The sequence below is a fragment of the Ptychodera flava genome, chromosome 6, assembly GCF_041260155.1.
Source record: "Ptychodera flava strain L36383 chromosome 6, AS_Pfla_20210202, whole genome shotgun sequence".
Classification (NCBI taxonomy): domain Eukaryota; kingdom Metazoa; phylum Hemichordata; class Enteropneusta; family Ptychoderidae; genus Ptychodera; species Ptychodera flava.
The window spans coordinates 27,045,346-27,057,914 of NC_091933.1; the positions used below are offsets into that span (position 1 = coordinate 27,045,346).

At 36.5% G+C, this 12,569-nt stretch overlaps 1 protein-coding gene across 1 annotated transcript in view; it reads left to right on the forward strand.

Moving 5' to 3' along the window:
* Positions 1 to 12,569, forward strand: part of LOC139135354 (plexin-A4-like) — a 105,005-nt gene that overhangs the window by 59,907 nt on the left and 32,529 nt on the right. Inside the window, exons 12-16 of the mRNA XM_070702706.1 lie at positions 1,642 to 1,735; positions 2,467 to 2,654; positions 9,449 to 9,597; positions 10,565 to 10,673; positions 12,201 to 12,337. Coding sequence (XP_070558807.1) covers positions 1,642 to 1,735; positions 2,467 to 2,654; positions 9,449 to 9,597; positions 10,565 to 10,673; positions 12,201 to 12,337 — 677 coding nt within the window. The remainder of the gene's footprint in view (positions 1 to 1,641; positions 1,736 to 2,466; positions 2,655 to 9,448; positions 9,598 to 10,564; positions 10,674 to 12,200; positions 12,338 to 12,569) is intronic.

The window sequence follows — 12,569 nt, forward strand, 5'->3', positions numbered from 1 at the left end:
AGTTGACTTATTTAATGACCTTTAGGATGGTGGCCTACATTGGTTTTATGTTTTCATCACCATTGAACTCATTCTTGGCCATTGAGCACCATCTGTATCAAAATATTTTTATCACAGACCTAATTAATGAAGAGGACTCTATCCTCTCTGAGGACTTGTAATCAAAGTACCCATTAACAAGTGGGGACTGTGTCATCAACAATGACTTGTCTGAACAAGTAGTTGACCAGATCAGCATTGCAAGATTTTAAGAGTCTGAAAATCTTTTGTCGAGGTAAATTCTGCATGAAATGAAAGGCAATGAGATTGCAATGGTCTGGATTTTGTTAAAGATGATACACAAACTCTGGGATAGCACATCCTCTATGATAACTTCATTGAGAACTTCCACATAGTTCTTATCAAAACTCACAGATGTCCTGTTGCAATGTTTGCTACAAACTTCTGTCTGTCACTATTGACACTCCATTACAGCCTGACCCCGCCAGGGATACAACAACAGGAAGTGGTCGTCCTGTCAGTAGAAATTTGAAAATACAGTTTGCAGTCAACCATGCATTTACATGTATCTGTGGCAGTATTTGCCACAAACGTCTGTCACTGTTGATGTTCAATCACAGCCTGTCAGCAACAATAGATTAGCAGGAAATGTTTGTCAGATTGTCAGTAGATGATGTAAAGACATAAGTATGTTTTCTGCTACATATGTACACAGCTTGTTTGTAGAAATAGTCACTTAGATATCGTCCAGTTAATTACTTCTAGCATCATTTTCATAATTTGACATTGAACTTGTATTAGTTCATGTAAAGTATTCTTTGAAGGATGATGTCACTAGAAAGATTACAAACATTGGACCATAACTGTACTTGTGGAAGTTTGAATAAAATAAACCTGCATGCAAATATGTAAGAAAATGGCACACATACGTGTTTGAAACCCCCTCAGAAACAACTTGTTATTATCTTTTGAATGATCTCTCTCTGGATGTTGTATTCTATGTTTTCTGTGTAATAGCACCAGTTTTTGAAAATGCATGGAAATTAGGAGGCATCATTCTTTCATTAATGTGTAAAATGAATATTTGTACTCATTTTTTACACTACGCATTTGGAAATAATGTGTGCAAGAACGACAAAAATACATAATTAGTAGGTGTGTTAATGAATACTAATAAATGTAGATATTACAAGCTGCAACTGTACAGAAACCATGTACGCAAAACTTACAAAATTAGTCCACACTTCAAGCAGCAGTGTCAGATTAATTTAGAAACCTGTAATCACAAACAGCACTTTTATCAACAAATTTTACTGAGAAGATGATGGCTCATGGACCTCTTAAATGTGTATCATCAGGGATTTTGACAAACTGAATAATTTACAACAATCAAACGAGTATTAAAGTTCCGTTTGCTGTAACTTTTAAATGTGTTTTTGCAGTTATTGTTTGTATTGTCTCTCAAGTATATGTTAGGAAAACAAGGAAAATATCGGCCTCTTCAAAAACTACAAAATATTATGAGAAGTTACAGTTAAAATTGAAAAAAAAACCAATTGAAATATTTAACAGAGTATTTGATTTTTCTGACAGCAGTGCAAAATTATCATTCATTAGCTTTTTGCTATGTTTACTTCACAGTATACCTATGAAGCCGAGGAACAAGAAATGATTGCAAATGTGACGGTGACTTGGAATGATAACCACATACTGGATGATCTTTACAGCAGCAATGGTAACCATTGATTCTGTTTCTCCACATATTTGCTGGATTTCTATTCCCTTTTATACAACAGTTCAGCTCTGTTGCTTCCCTACATTCAGTAAGATTGATTTACAGACAGAATACTGGCAAATATTAGCTTTCTAATCAGTAGTCTTTAATATTATCTCTGCCATGTTAGTAAAATTAGTACCAACAAAAAGACATGACCAGTTTTGAGATTCCGCTACAAGGACTGGCATGTATCACAGCCATTTAACCGGAATATTTCTCTTTCTTTCTGGTAATAATAAAGTTGTATTATAGCCAAAACAAGGGACTATGTACCAGAGGGAAGGTGACCATTTGCCCGACATCAGGACAACGTAATGCTTTATTATTGCCTCTCTTACAGTTTTCATTTCCAAGTGTTTAGATTTATTGACAAATAACAATCATATTCTTTCTTTCTATTCATTAAAAAATAGAATGATTTTATCATCAAATGGCACATTGCGCGGCATTCAGTGTATGAGCCATCTAGTAAAATGGAGCTATTGTTGAGAAAAAAAAAGAACAGAAATTTTCAAACCCTTACCACAAATATCGATAGTCCCATAGTGTTCTCTCAATGTATGGTGTACTCTGAATGATTCCTTTTACTCACAATTATCAAAATAAAAATCCAGATTTTTTGGCGCAGCAATCAACAGATACAGTTCTAAGACCTAAAACTTTCTATTTATCATTTTTATTTTGATCAGTTACCCTGTACGATTGTTCAGTTGACCGTGAAGACTGTAGCTTGTGTTTGTCCAGCATCACCACAAGGCCAGAGTTGCAGTGTGGCTGGTGTAGAGATGCTGGTGCAGAAATGTGTCAAATCCAAGACCAGTGCCAGGATTGGTTGTATCAGGAGCCGCAAAGTTGTGATGATCCCAAAATTCATAATGTAAGTTGACAATCTCTGGTAAAATATTCCCTGCTCTATGATGCCATTGTAGTGATAAATTTCAAAACAAGGTCTATCATACTAGTATATTGATGGTGCAGATACTGCAATCGGAGACGTGAAATAACCGTTCTATATTCGCAATATAGCATAGTTGGAACAGCCATGAGCTTTCAGCCAGAGAAAATTCTCTTTTTGAGGTTTCAATTTACATGTATGATACAATTGCAATAAACCACCTCTCTCAGCAATGGGTAAACCAGGATTAGATTTTCACCATTTCACTCCATTATATGTACTTGTTATCGCACACGTACATATGTTGTGAAATGGTCAAAATCTTGGGTATATCACTGCTGGCTGTGGTGTATTTAAGCAAAAAAGCACACCCAGCAAAGGTATACCACAAGATTTTGACCAGTTCACGACATATATGCATGAGAGATAGTGAGTGCATATATGAAGTGAACTGGTGAAAACCGAGTGATATACCATCGCTGGGTGTGATTTATTCTATTATATCATAACATTATATTGAAATTCTGGTATGGAACATCAAAAAGGATTATTGCTCAAGCTGAAAGCTTGCACGTGTGCCAGCCATGGTATATCACGAATATACCACGGTTCTTTTCACATCTCGACGAATCCAATCCCTGTATTTGTGCCATCAATGTCGTGGTATGATATCATACCTGTCCTGTATATTGATGATACAGGCATCTGATTGGTCTAGACATTAATAACAGTGCAATACCGGCACAGTTGGAACATGCTAAAGGTCTCAGCCAGGGATTTTTTACCCGACGTTTCATGCCATTTAAATTTGAGTATACTGTTATGATATAATAGCAATAAACCACCTCGGCAACGGGTATACCACTCAGTTTTGACTACTTCACTCCATATATGCACTCACTAAAACTCTTATAGATATGTTGTCAACTGGTCAAAATCTCAAAACATACCTGCCACTTGGTTGGTTTATTGCTTATAAATAGTACATTGTTTTGTTGCAAACACATGCTTTGTGGAACTCATGCCACTTGTTAGAGTGCAGAGTTACAAAGTAGAATATCCGTAACATTGTAGGAACCAAAAGCTTCCATATTGTCTCAAAAATGTTTTACGTTGGTATTTTCATACATATACCCAGCGTTGAAGTGTTTACAACTGTTTGAATTTAAGTATTAAAACACATACAAATGATCGTAACCATGGTAGAATGATACGGAACAATTACATACTTCAAAATCAACATCTGCTTTTTGGTTGTTGCTTCAAAATAGTTTTGTCACCCCGATCATCCTCCATGAATGCCTACCTTGTTTAATGATTCTGTTCAATGGTGGCTTGTAAATGTTTGCGCAATCGATATGAGCCCATTTCACCTCTTAACCCTTATTACGCCGGGCAGTATCACTTCCCCATCTGCCTAGTCAGTGTGAAGCGTTTTTGAACCAAATGTATACGTATTTTCACTTACTTGGCATTGTATATTATTGTAGATTATTGTCAGTAAACAATCGTGTTTACAGTACCTCTGTTTTCAGGGCCTTCAAATGTCCAAGAATTTATCAAAATGTAACGTATATAACATATATGTGGGCCGATAGTCTCACTAGTTTTAGCCAACTTGACATGATGATATCTGAACTTCTTGGCAGGATAAAAGTCTAAAACGGAGCTGACCTTGATTATCTGCTATATATAATATAAAATCATATTGATTGTTTAAAGAACAAAGCATGATAATGTCTTATACAGATGACCTTTGACCCAGGACCTGAGATAAACGTGTCTTTTTTGTGCTTGAAAGATGACAATATTGTCTTTCACTGGCAGACCATATATTGTAGTCTGACAATTTATAACAAATTGACAAAAATTTTGTTTTTATCAAAGAATTGATAAAACATATACAGTTTGTAAATGTCAGCATGTTGGCATTATGTCAACTGTCATATGCACAGTACAGTGTTCTCTGAGAATATTCAGTGGTTGTATATAATTTTTGGAATCGAATTTTAGCCATTTTTCCTGAAAACACAAATACATCTACTTACTACAGTCATGTATTTGATGAAATAGATATAAGCAGAACAACAAATTTATAATTTATAACAGTTACTACCGGTATACTTGATTGTATCTTTAAAAGATAAACATGGTGGTTTCATATCATGATATTTGAAAACTACAATGACTGTACGTCTCCTGTACTGTTTTAGAAACAAATTGACATGAAACATGGTTAATGGTTACACGGAGGGTGAACTGTAATCATTTCATGGGTGACTGAGAGGAACAATTTTAGTGAAGTTTGTTTCAGCAAATGCGGAAGTTGATGTAAAATGAAAGGGAGAAACATTACTGACAGATATTGATTGGAATAGAAATCGATTTTGCAAGGACCTGGTGTAATAAATTTCCCCCATTATATGTGACCTATGAAACTTACATGTCACAGGTGTGCTCTTGCACACGTGCGGTCATGCCAATACTGTAAACAGTACTATTAAAATTATGCAAAGTTCAGTTTGCCTGGTGACTATACAGTGCTAGAAATAGAATTTTCCTGAGAGACAATAAAGTCAACCTAGGATATTGTTTTGAAAATGTTAGTTTTGATACTTCTTTACGGTTGTTTCCTAGTTGTCAACTCTAAACTTTCAGTCGTGTACAGATGTGATAGCTTGACAGTGTAATTTCTGTGATAAACACTTGGTAAAATCTTTGTGTTGCCACGAAATAAAACATGTCACTTTGTGCTTTTTTTACTTCTCTGTATTAAAGTATGGGAAAAAACGCCTGGATAAAAGGGCAGTCCTTGAAAACAAAATTTCACTGCAGGGTTTGGCTTCACATAAAAGAGAAGTCGGGGAGACAGTTTACTTTAAAACTATCACCTGAAACTTGTATAATCTGATTTGAATAGTTTCGACATAACAGTCTCATTTGTCAATTTTGAATTTCCGGGGTACTTACAACTTTTGTTGTTGAATTTACTTTCCAAAGCAGTGGGGATTGGGAGTGCTATGAAAACACCAGTTGATGCTTGCATTATTTGAGGCAGTCCGCCTGTATAAGACACATCCTACAACGTACCTTTACTTGAAAAAGTTTGAATTTGAGGATATGAGACACAAGGCCTTTATAGGGAGTGATATGAAAGCCCAAGAATTTCATGATGGTAACCCATGACTTTATTGCAAGACTAAGCCCCCAAATGAACTTTTGCAATTTGTCAGTTGCCACATGGTAATTTTGATTAAGACTTGAATTCAGGAGTCGTGCTGTCCAAGTATTGGAACTAGACAAGCAACATGCCTATTTCTTCTTGTGAAACTGAATTTTAAATTTATGATGAAAACAAGAAGGTGAAAACTAAGCTTTCTCCTCAGGTTTCAAAATGAGTTGTAACAAGTTGTAAATCTATTTATTATTTATTTATTTATTTATTTCGAACTCCAACACAGATATGATACAGTTAAAAACCATATACATCCGCACTTACAGGAGGATTTTAGTAAAAAATACAAATAACATGATGTTACAGGACAAGAAAGCAAGTTAAAACAAATGACATGCACAACAAGGACAAAGTAAAAATTCAAAAGCAAATGCTTTTAGCTTTTCTTTTAAAACTCGAAACAGAAATGTTAAAAATTGGTAGACATTGATAAAAACTATTATATAGCTTTGGAATGCGATTAAAAAGTGAATTGCTAGTAAATTTAACTCTACCACCAGGTTCATGAAATGTCCGTTTCTGTCTAGTTGATCGCCCAGGAATGTGTAAATTAAAAATTGGTTGGCAATCAAGAAGGGCATTAATTGATTTGTGAAGAAAAACAAGATCAAAATAAGTGCGCCTTTTAGACAGCATTGGTAAATTAAACATAACACACATATCATCATATGAATAATCATCAAACCTTACTTTTACAAGATAACACAAATATTTAACAAAGTTACGCTGTACAGCTTCTAGTTTGTCTGAGTACACTTTGTCAATGCTATTCCAAACAACTGATGCATACTCGAGTTTAGTTCTAATGAATGTTTTGTAAACCACGAGCAATGCATCCACTGACAACCGTTTGCCAAACCTTTTTAGCATGCCAAGTAGTCTTCGAGCATCAGTGACAATTGAAACAGCGTGAGTTGAAAAAGTTAACTTTGTGTCTAGAGTCACGCCTAGGTCACTGTAACTATAACAGTCTTCAAGTTGTGAGCATCAATATTATAATCCCTCTCAATTGGCAATCTTTTCAATGAAAGACGAAGTACTACACATTTGGCATAATTAAGGTGCATTTTCCATTTCTCAGACCATGTGGACAAGTAATTGATATCTTCTTGTAACATTGAACAGTCATTCACACTACGTATTATCTTAAACAACTTCAGATCGTCTGCAAAGCCTAAGGAGCCACATTTAAAATTACCAAATATATCATTTAAATAAAGAATGAAACACAGTGGTCCCAGTTGTGACCCCTGCGGAACCCCGGACTTAACTAAGACAGGGTCTGATCTACACCCTTTAACATTAACTACCTGGGATCTATTAGTTAGGTAGCTACTAAACCAGTCAAGGAGGGCGTCTTGTATTCCATACTTACTAAGTTTGTAAACTAAATATTTATGATTTACTTTGTCGAATGCTTTGGAAAAATCTGTATATATAACATCCAACTGTCTTGCCTCATTAACAGCAATACGAGCTTCATTAAGCAAGACAGATAGATTAGATTCACATGATCGCCCAGGCAAAAAACCATGCTGTTGTTCAGACAAAACACACTTTACATGGTTATATACATGCCTTGATATCATTTCCTCACACATTTATGAAACAATTGATGAGAGGGACACTGGCCGATAATTTCTAACGTTAGTTTCTATACCCTTCTTGTGTATAGGTACAACCAAAGCTTTCTTTCACTTTGTCGGGAAAACTCTCTCATGGATATACCAATGATATATGAAAGTTAGTGGAATGGAAAGCACATTTTTAAAAACTATCGCTGGCAAATTATCATCACCCATTGCCTTATGTTCATTTAGGGCTAAAAGTTCCAACTTCACCTCTGACACAGATATAGTGAACTTACGCAAAGGATCATGTAATTGAGTGTCTAATTCAGGAATGGTATTGATGTCATCATTTGTAAAAACAGATTCAAAGAAGGTATTGAAAATATCAGCCTGAGCTTGTTCGTCACAAGCTTCATATCCATCCAACTCTATAGTACCAGGAATACGCGATTTTGTCCCTTTCATACAAGCTGAAGTAAAGGAGAAAAATCGCTTGGGGTTGCACTTGACATCTGCTGAAACAGATGCAACATAATCATTGTATTTCAATTTCGCCAGTTTCTGGAATAAGGTACGAGCCTGCTTGAAAGTTCTATATTCTCAGGCACAGGTATACGTCTTTTGGCACGATGTCTAAGTTCTTTCAATTTTAAAGCTTCGATAAGCTCTGCATCATACCAGGGAGGGACGCGGCGACGAAGTTTGATTTGCGGCACGTGGTCTTTAATAGCTGGCATAATTAAATCATAAAAAGTCTCCACACAGTCATCAACGGTACCAGCTGTCAGTAAATCGATCCAAGGAATAGCTGCAAGATCGGATTGAAGATTTTCCCAGTTGGCTTTCTTAAAATTGTACATCTCCCTCTGTGCAATGGCAAATTTTACAGGTTTTGTAATGCCTTGCAGTAATACAGAGAGGGATTGATGATCAGAGGTAATGATGTTTTCTCCGACCTCAACACGTACTTTGTCAATGTTTGACAGACACAGGTCAAGAAAATTGTTCTCCCTTGTAGGCAGTAAACAGTGTTGATCAATATTGAAGTTTGAAATTACTTCATCCAAAAAGAAGTTGCTGATATCATTTGGCGTTTTACACACATGCTCTGATGTTGATTTCCATGTAATATGTGGAATATTGAAATCTCCAACAACAATGTATGGGAGACCAGACTTTTGCACATTTTCCAATGACAATACCAGTTCGGAAAGGTCATGCACTGTTGAAGACGGTGGTCTGTAATATGTTCCAACAAGTAAGCTTCTATAATGCATTTTTATTTCAACCCAGATTAGTTCACAGTTAGATTCAAAGTGTGTAATTCGTTTGGCTCCAAGAGAGAGATTTACTCCAATAGCTACACCTCCACCTCTTGTTTCTCCCGGTCTATCACGCCTGAACCATTGGAATTCATCAAGCAGTTCATGGTCTCCCACAAAAGGCTTTAACCAGGTTTCAGTAAAGCAGACTACATCGAATGATTTAAAGCATTCACTGTTTGCTTTAATGTCATCAAGTTTGTTCTTTAAACTTTGAGCGTTTTGGTAATACACACGCATTGGATTTTGCTGGACACCACGGGTTGTAGCTGGTCCAGGATTTGGATGAACATCACCTGAGATGGTGATAATGTTAAAGGTGGAGGTGTGATTAGCATAATAATGAACTGGAGCTCCATATTTGTACCGGTACCTGGATTTAGGAATCACGTCTATTACAGATGATCTACATCTGTCCCTGGATTGCATTTCTTGTGCCTTACCCTGACATATACCAGCATGGTGTGGTCCAATCTCATAGTCACTAATGGTGAGTGTGGACCTGTTTATTAAACAGGGAATAGGGGGAGATGGTTAAACAATCTTATATCATGCAGTTAAGTTCGAGAAAAGAAAGTTGATGGCATTGGGTCAGACTTAATTCTCTTCATTTTGACATTCAACGGCCACCTTATTTCTCCCCTACAGGTTTGGCCCCTGGCTGGTCCGATTGAAGGCGGTACTGAGGTCCAGATAAATGGAAGCAACATGGGTACAATGTTTTCTGATATTGTTAGCGTGACAGTAGCTGATTTACCCTGTACCCTGATTGAAGATAAATATGCTGTATCAAGAAGGTACGATTGTGTTATCCTGAAAAAGATATCTTTGAAAGATGAAAAATCTCACCCAGTCAGTACCTATAATGTACAGCTTGTGATATCATCCCTGCTGCAGTTGGTGCATGTACACTCATTCATTGTAATACCTCATTCAGTTTGTGCCAATAGTGTCTTCATCATTTTCTGAGTTAAACTCATCAAAGTGACTCTCATGAGTTTCATGGATTCTCATATGCACAAGCCATTAGTTTGTCCTCTTGTCTTTATCTTCTGTTTGTTGTATGTCATAACAACTCAAATTGATGTCACCAATCTTGTTGCGTCAGAACTTTTTTCGTGTTTTTTGATGCATTTGTCAATGTAAACAAACAATGTGGTCGCAATATTTCTCTCATGATCGAAATTTATGTCTGCTGTGAACATTTTGTAAAAATCAGTGATAGTTAAATACGAAATCTGACGAAATACATCACTTTGGCAAATTTTGAGTCCTTATGTTTGGGTTTTGCGGCCAATAGTGGTAGAGGTTCATATTGACCCGACAACTTGAATTGACAACATGAAATGAATGGAAACTTGCCCAAGGCATATTGATATTATTCAAAAGCAAATAAAAAGTTTGAATATGGTTACGTATTGTTTCAAGAAAACTCTTCGAGAAACTTCCAGAAACTTTTATTTCCAAAAAGTAACATTCTTGGCTTGTGCATGTGATAACAATATTATTCCCTCATATTTTTCTCTGTGCAGATCAGAAAATACTCGTGACAAATAATCATGTCACCAGGCCTCTTGTCTTCTTCTCATGGTGGCACTGTCATCATGTCACTTTAATAATTACTGAATGAAGAAATGTTATTACGTGACTAGAAAATTTAGCTTAACAACTTTCTAGTGACAGATGCAAAAAGAATCATATCTACAGTCTTGTCTTTGATCTGCTTCAGATTCTTTTCATTTTCTTTCCGGTTTTTTTTTGCAGCATTACATGCATAACTAAAAAGTGTGACTGTGGAGAGAAAAGTGGCAATGTTGTTGTAACAATTGTTCATGGAAGGACTGATACATCGGCGGATACCTATGACTACAGGGTATTGTGAACTCTTCCATACATGTATCTTAGACTAGTCTAAGCTTGTTGCATCAGATTGCCTCATAATTGAATGCTGTGCATCCCGTACAATTCAATTATAACTGCTACAGTGATGTAGTGGGCCACAGTCATCGTTTAACTGACAGTGAACTGAAATTATTTTCAACTTGACAACTTCAAAATTATAAAATTACATGATTTACATAGGAAACTCGACTCTTAGAAAATTATGCATAATAAAATAGATAAACTGCATAGGAGCAATTTAAATATATCAAAAATGTGATAATATATTATAAAAATATTGTTCTATTTTTTAATGGATGTCTGTCTATAATGGGAATAAAGCATGTGATTGTCATGAGCAAAGAAACCCAAAAACTTGGAATGAAAACTATGCAAGAGAGGCATGAAATAAAAACATCATAGCCCAAACAAGGTAGTACATTATATACCCTTGGGCAAGAGACCATTTGGCATCCTGTCTTGGGTACATTGTCCCTTGTTTGGGCTATAATATACATTATGTCATACCAGTATATTGATGGCGCAAATGCAGCGATCTGATCGGTCGAGACGCAAAAAGAACCGTGGTATATTTGGGCGATATACAACGGCTGGCATACGTGCGAGCTCTCAGCTTGAGCAAAAATCTGTTTTTGACGTTCCATGCCAGAATTTCAATATACTGTTATGATATAATAGCAATAAATCACACCCAGCAACGGTATACCACTCGATTTTGACCAGTTCACTTCATATACGGTATGCACTCGCTATTGCTCATGCATATATGTCATGAACTGGTCAAAATCTCATGGTATACTGTCTCTGGATGTGCTTTATTGCTTAATTATTACACCTCACATATCATTCGATTATCATGATTGGTTTAGACTCAGTCACATCGCATAGTAGAAAAGGTGATAAAACAGGGTTTAGGAGATTCTTGCCCGCTATGTTACGGTACAAATGTAGGTGATCTTGACTGCTGTGGACTGTCCAGTACAGTGCGAGTCTTTCCGTGCAAAACAAAGTTTTGTGCACTGGTAGCCTATAAAAGCAGGCATACAATCTCCAGACGTACATACAAACTGACACATAACTCAGTTGAATTAGACAACATAATGGTTAAAGTGTGAGTACTACAACTCTCTACAACAGTGTTCCTGCTCAGAAATTATTTGAAAGCAATTTTAGGTGTGGCTTGAGGAGAGATGAAGCTGTTTTCAATGGCGACTCTCTGCCTGTGACTACGTTCTGCTGTGACCATGAGCTCTCCATGTAGGCTCAGACACAAACATTTTTGTTCGATGTAATTATATCTTGGGCAAGGTTACACTTTGTTGCCTGCTTTCCGGCTGGTGCTCATGGAGGCAATATTGATGATACCCTCGTCTTTGGCTCGCATACTTGTCCCGCTTCTTTGCAAAACAAATCGAGCTCTGCTGGTGTAGCAATACATGAATTTAGGAAAAAAAATACTCTGAGGAAAATATTCACACACTGCTGTTTTATTTGCTAGGACCCTGTTGTCAAGGATTTCAACCCCAAAATTGGTCCCATAGCTGGTGGCACCCTGGTTACTGTGACAGGAGATTACATGGACTCTGGCAGAAATATCAATGTCTTTATTGGAGATTCTGAATGTACCGTGAACAGGTATTCACACTTGTACTTGCACTTGAAATCTTGTAATGTATAATATCTCAACATTTGCATTTTTATGGCAGTTAATTAACCATTTTTTTTGTGGGTGTGTGTGTGTATGTGTGTGTGTGTGCCTGTGTGTGTGTGCGCACACATGCGTGAATGCAGGGCAATTGTGTCTGAATCACTGCTTTACAAATAAACAGAACAGACTAGCAACAACGAGCAATATGGTTGTTTGGAA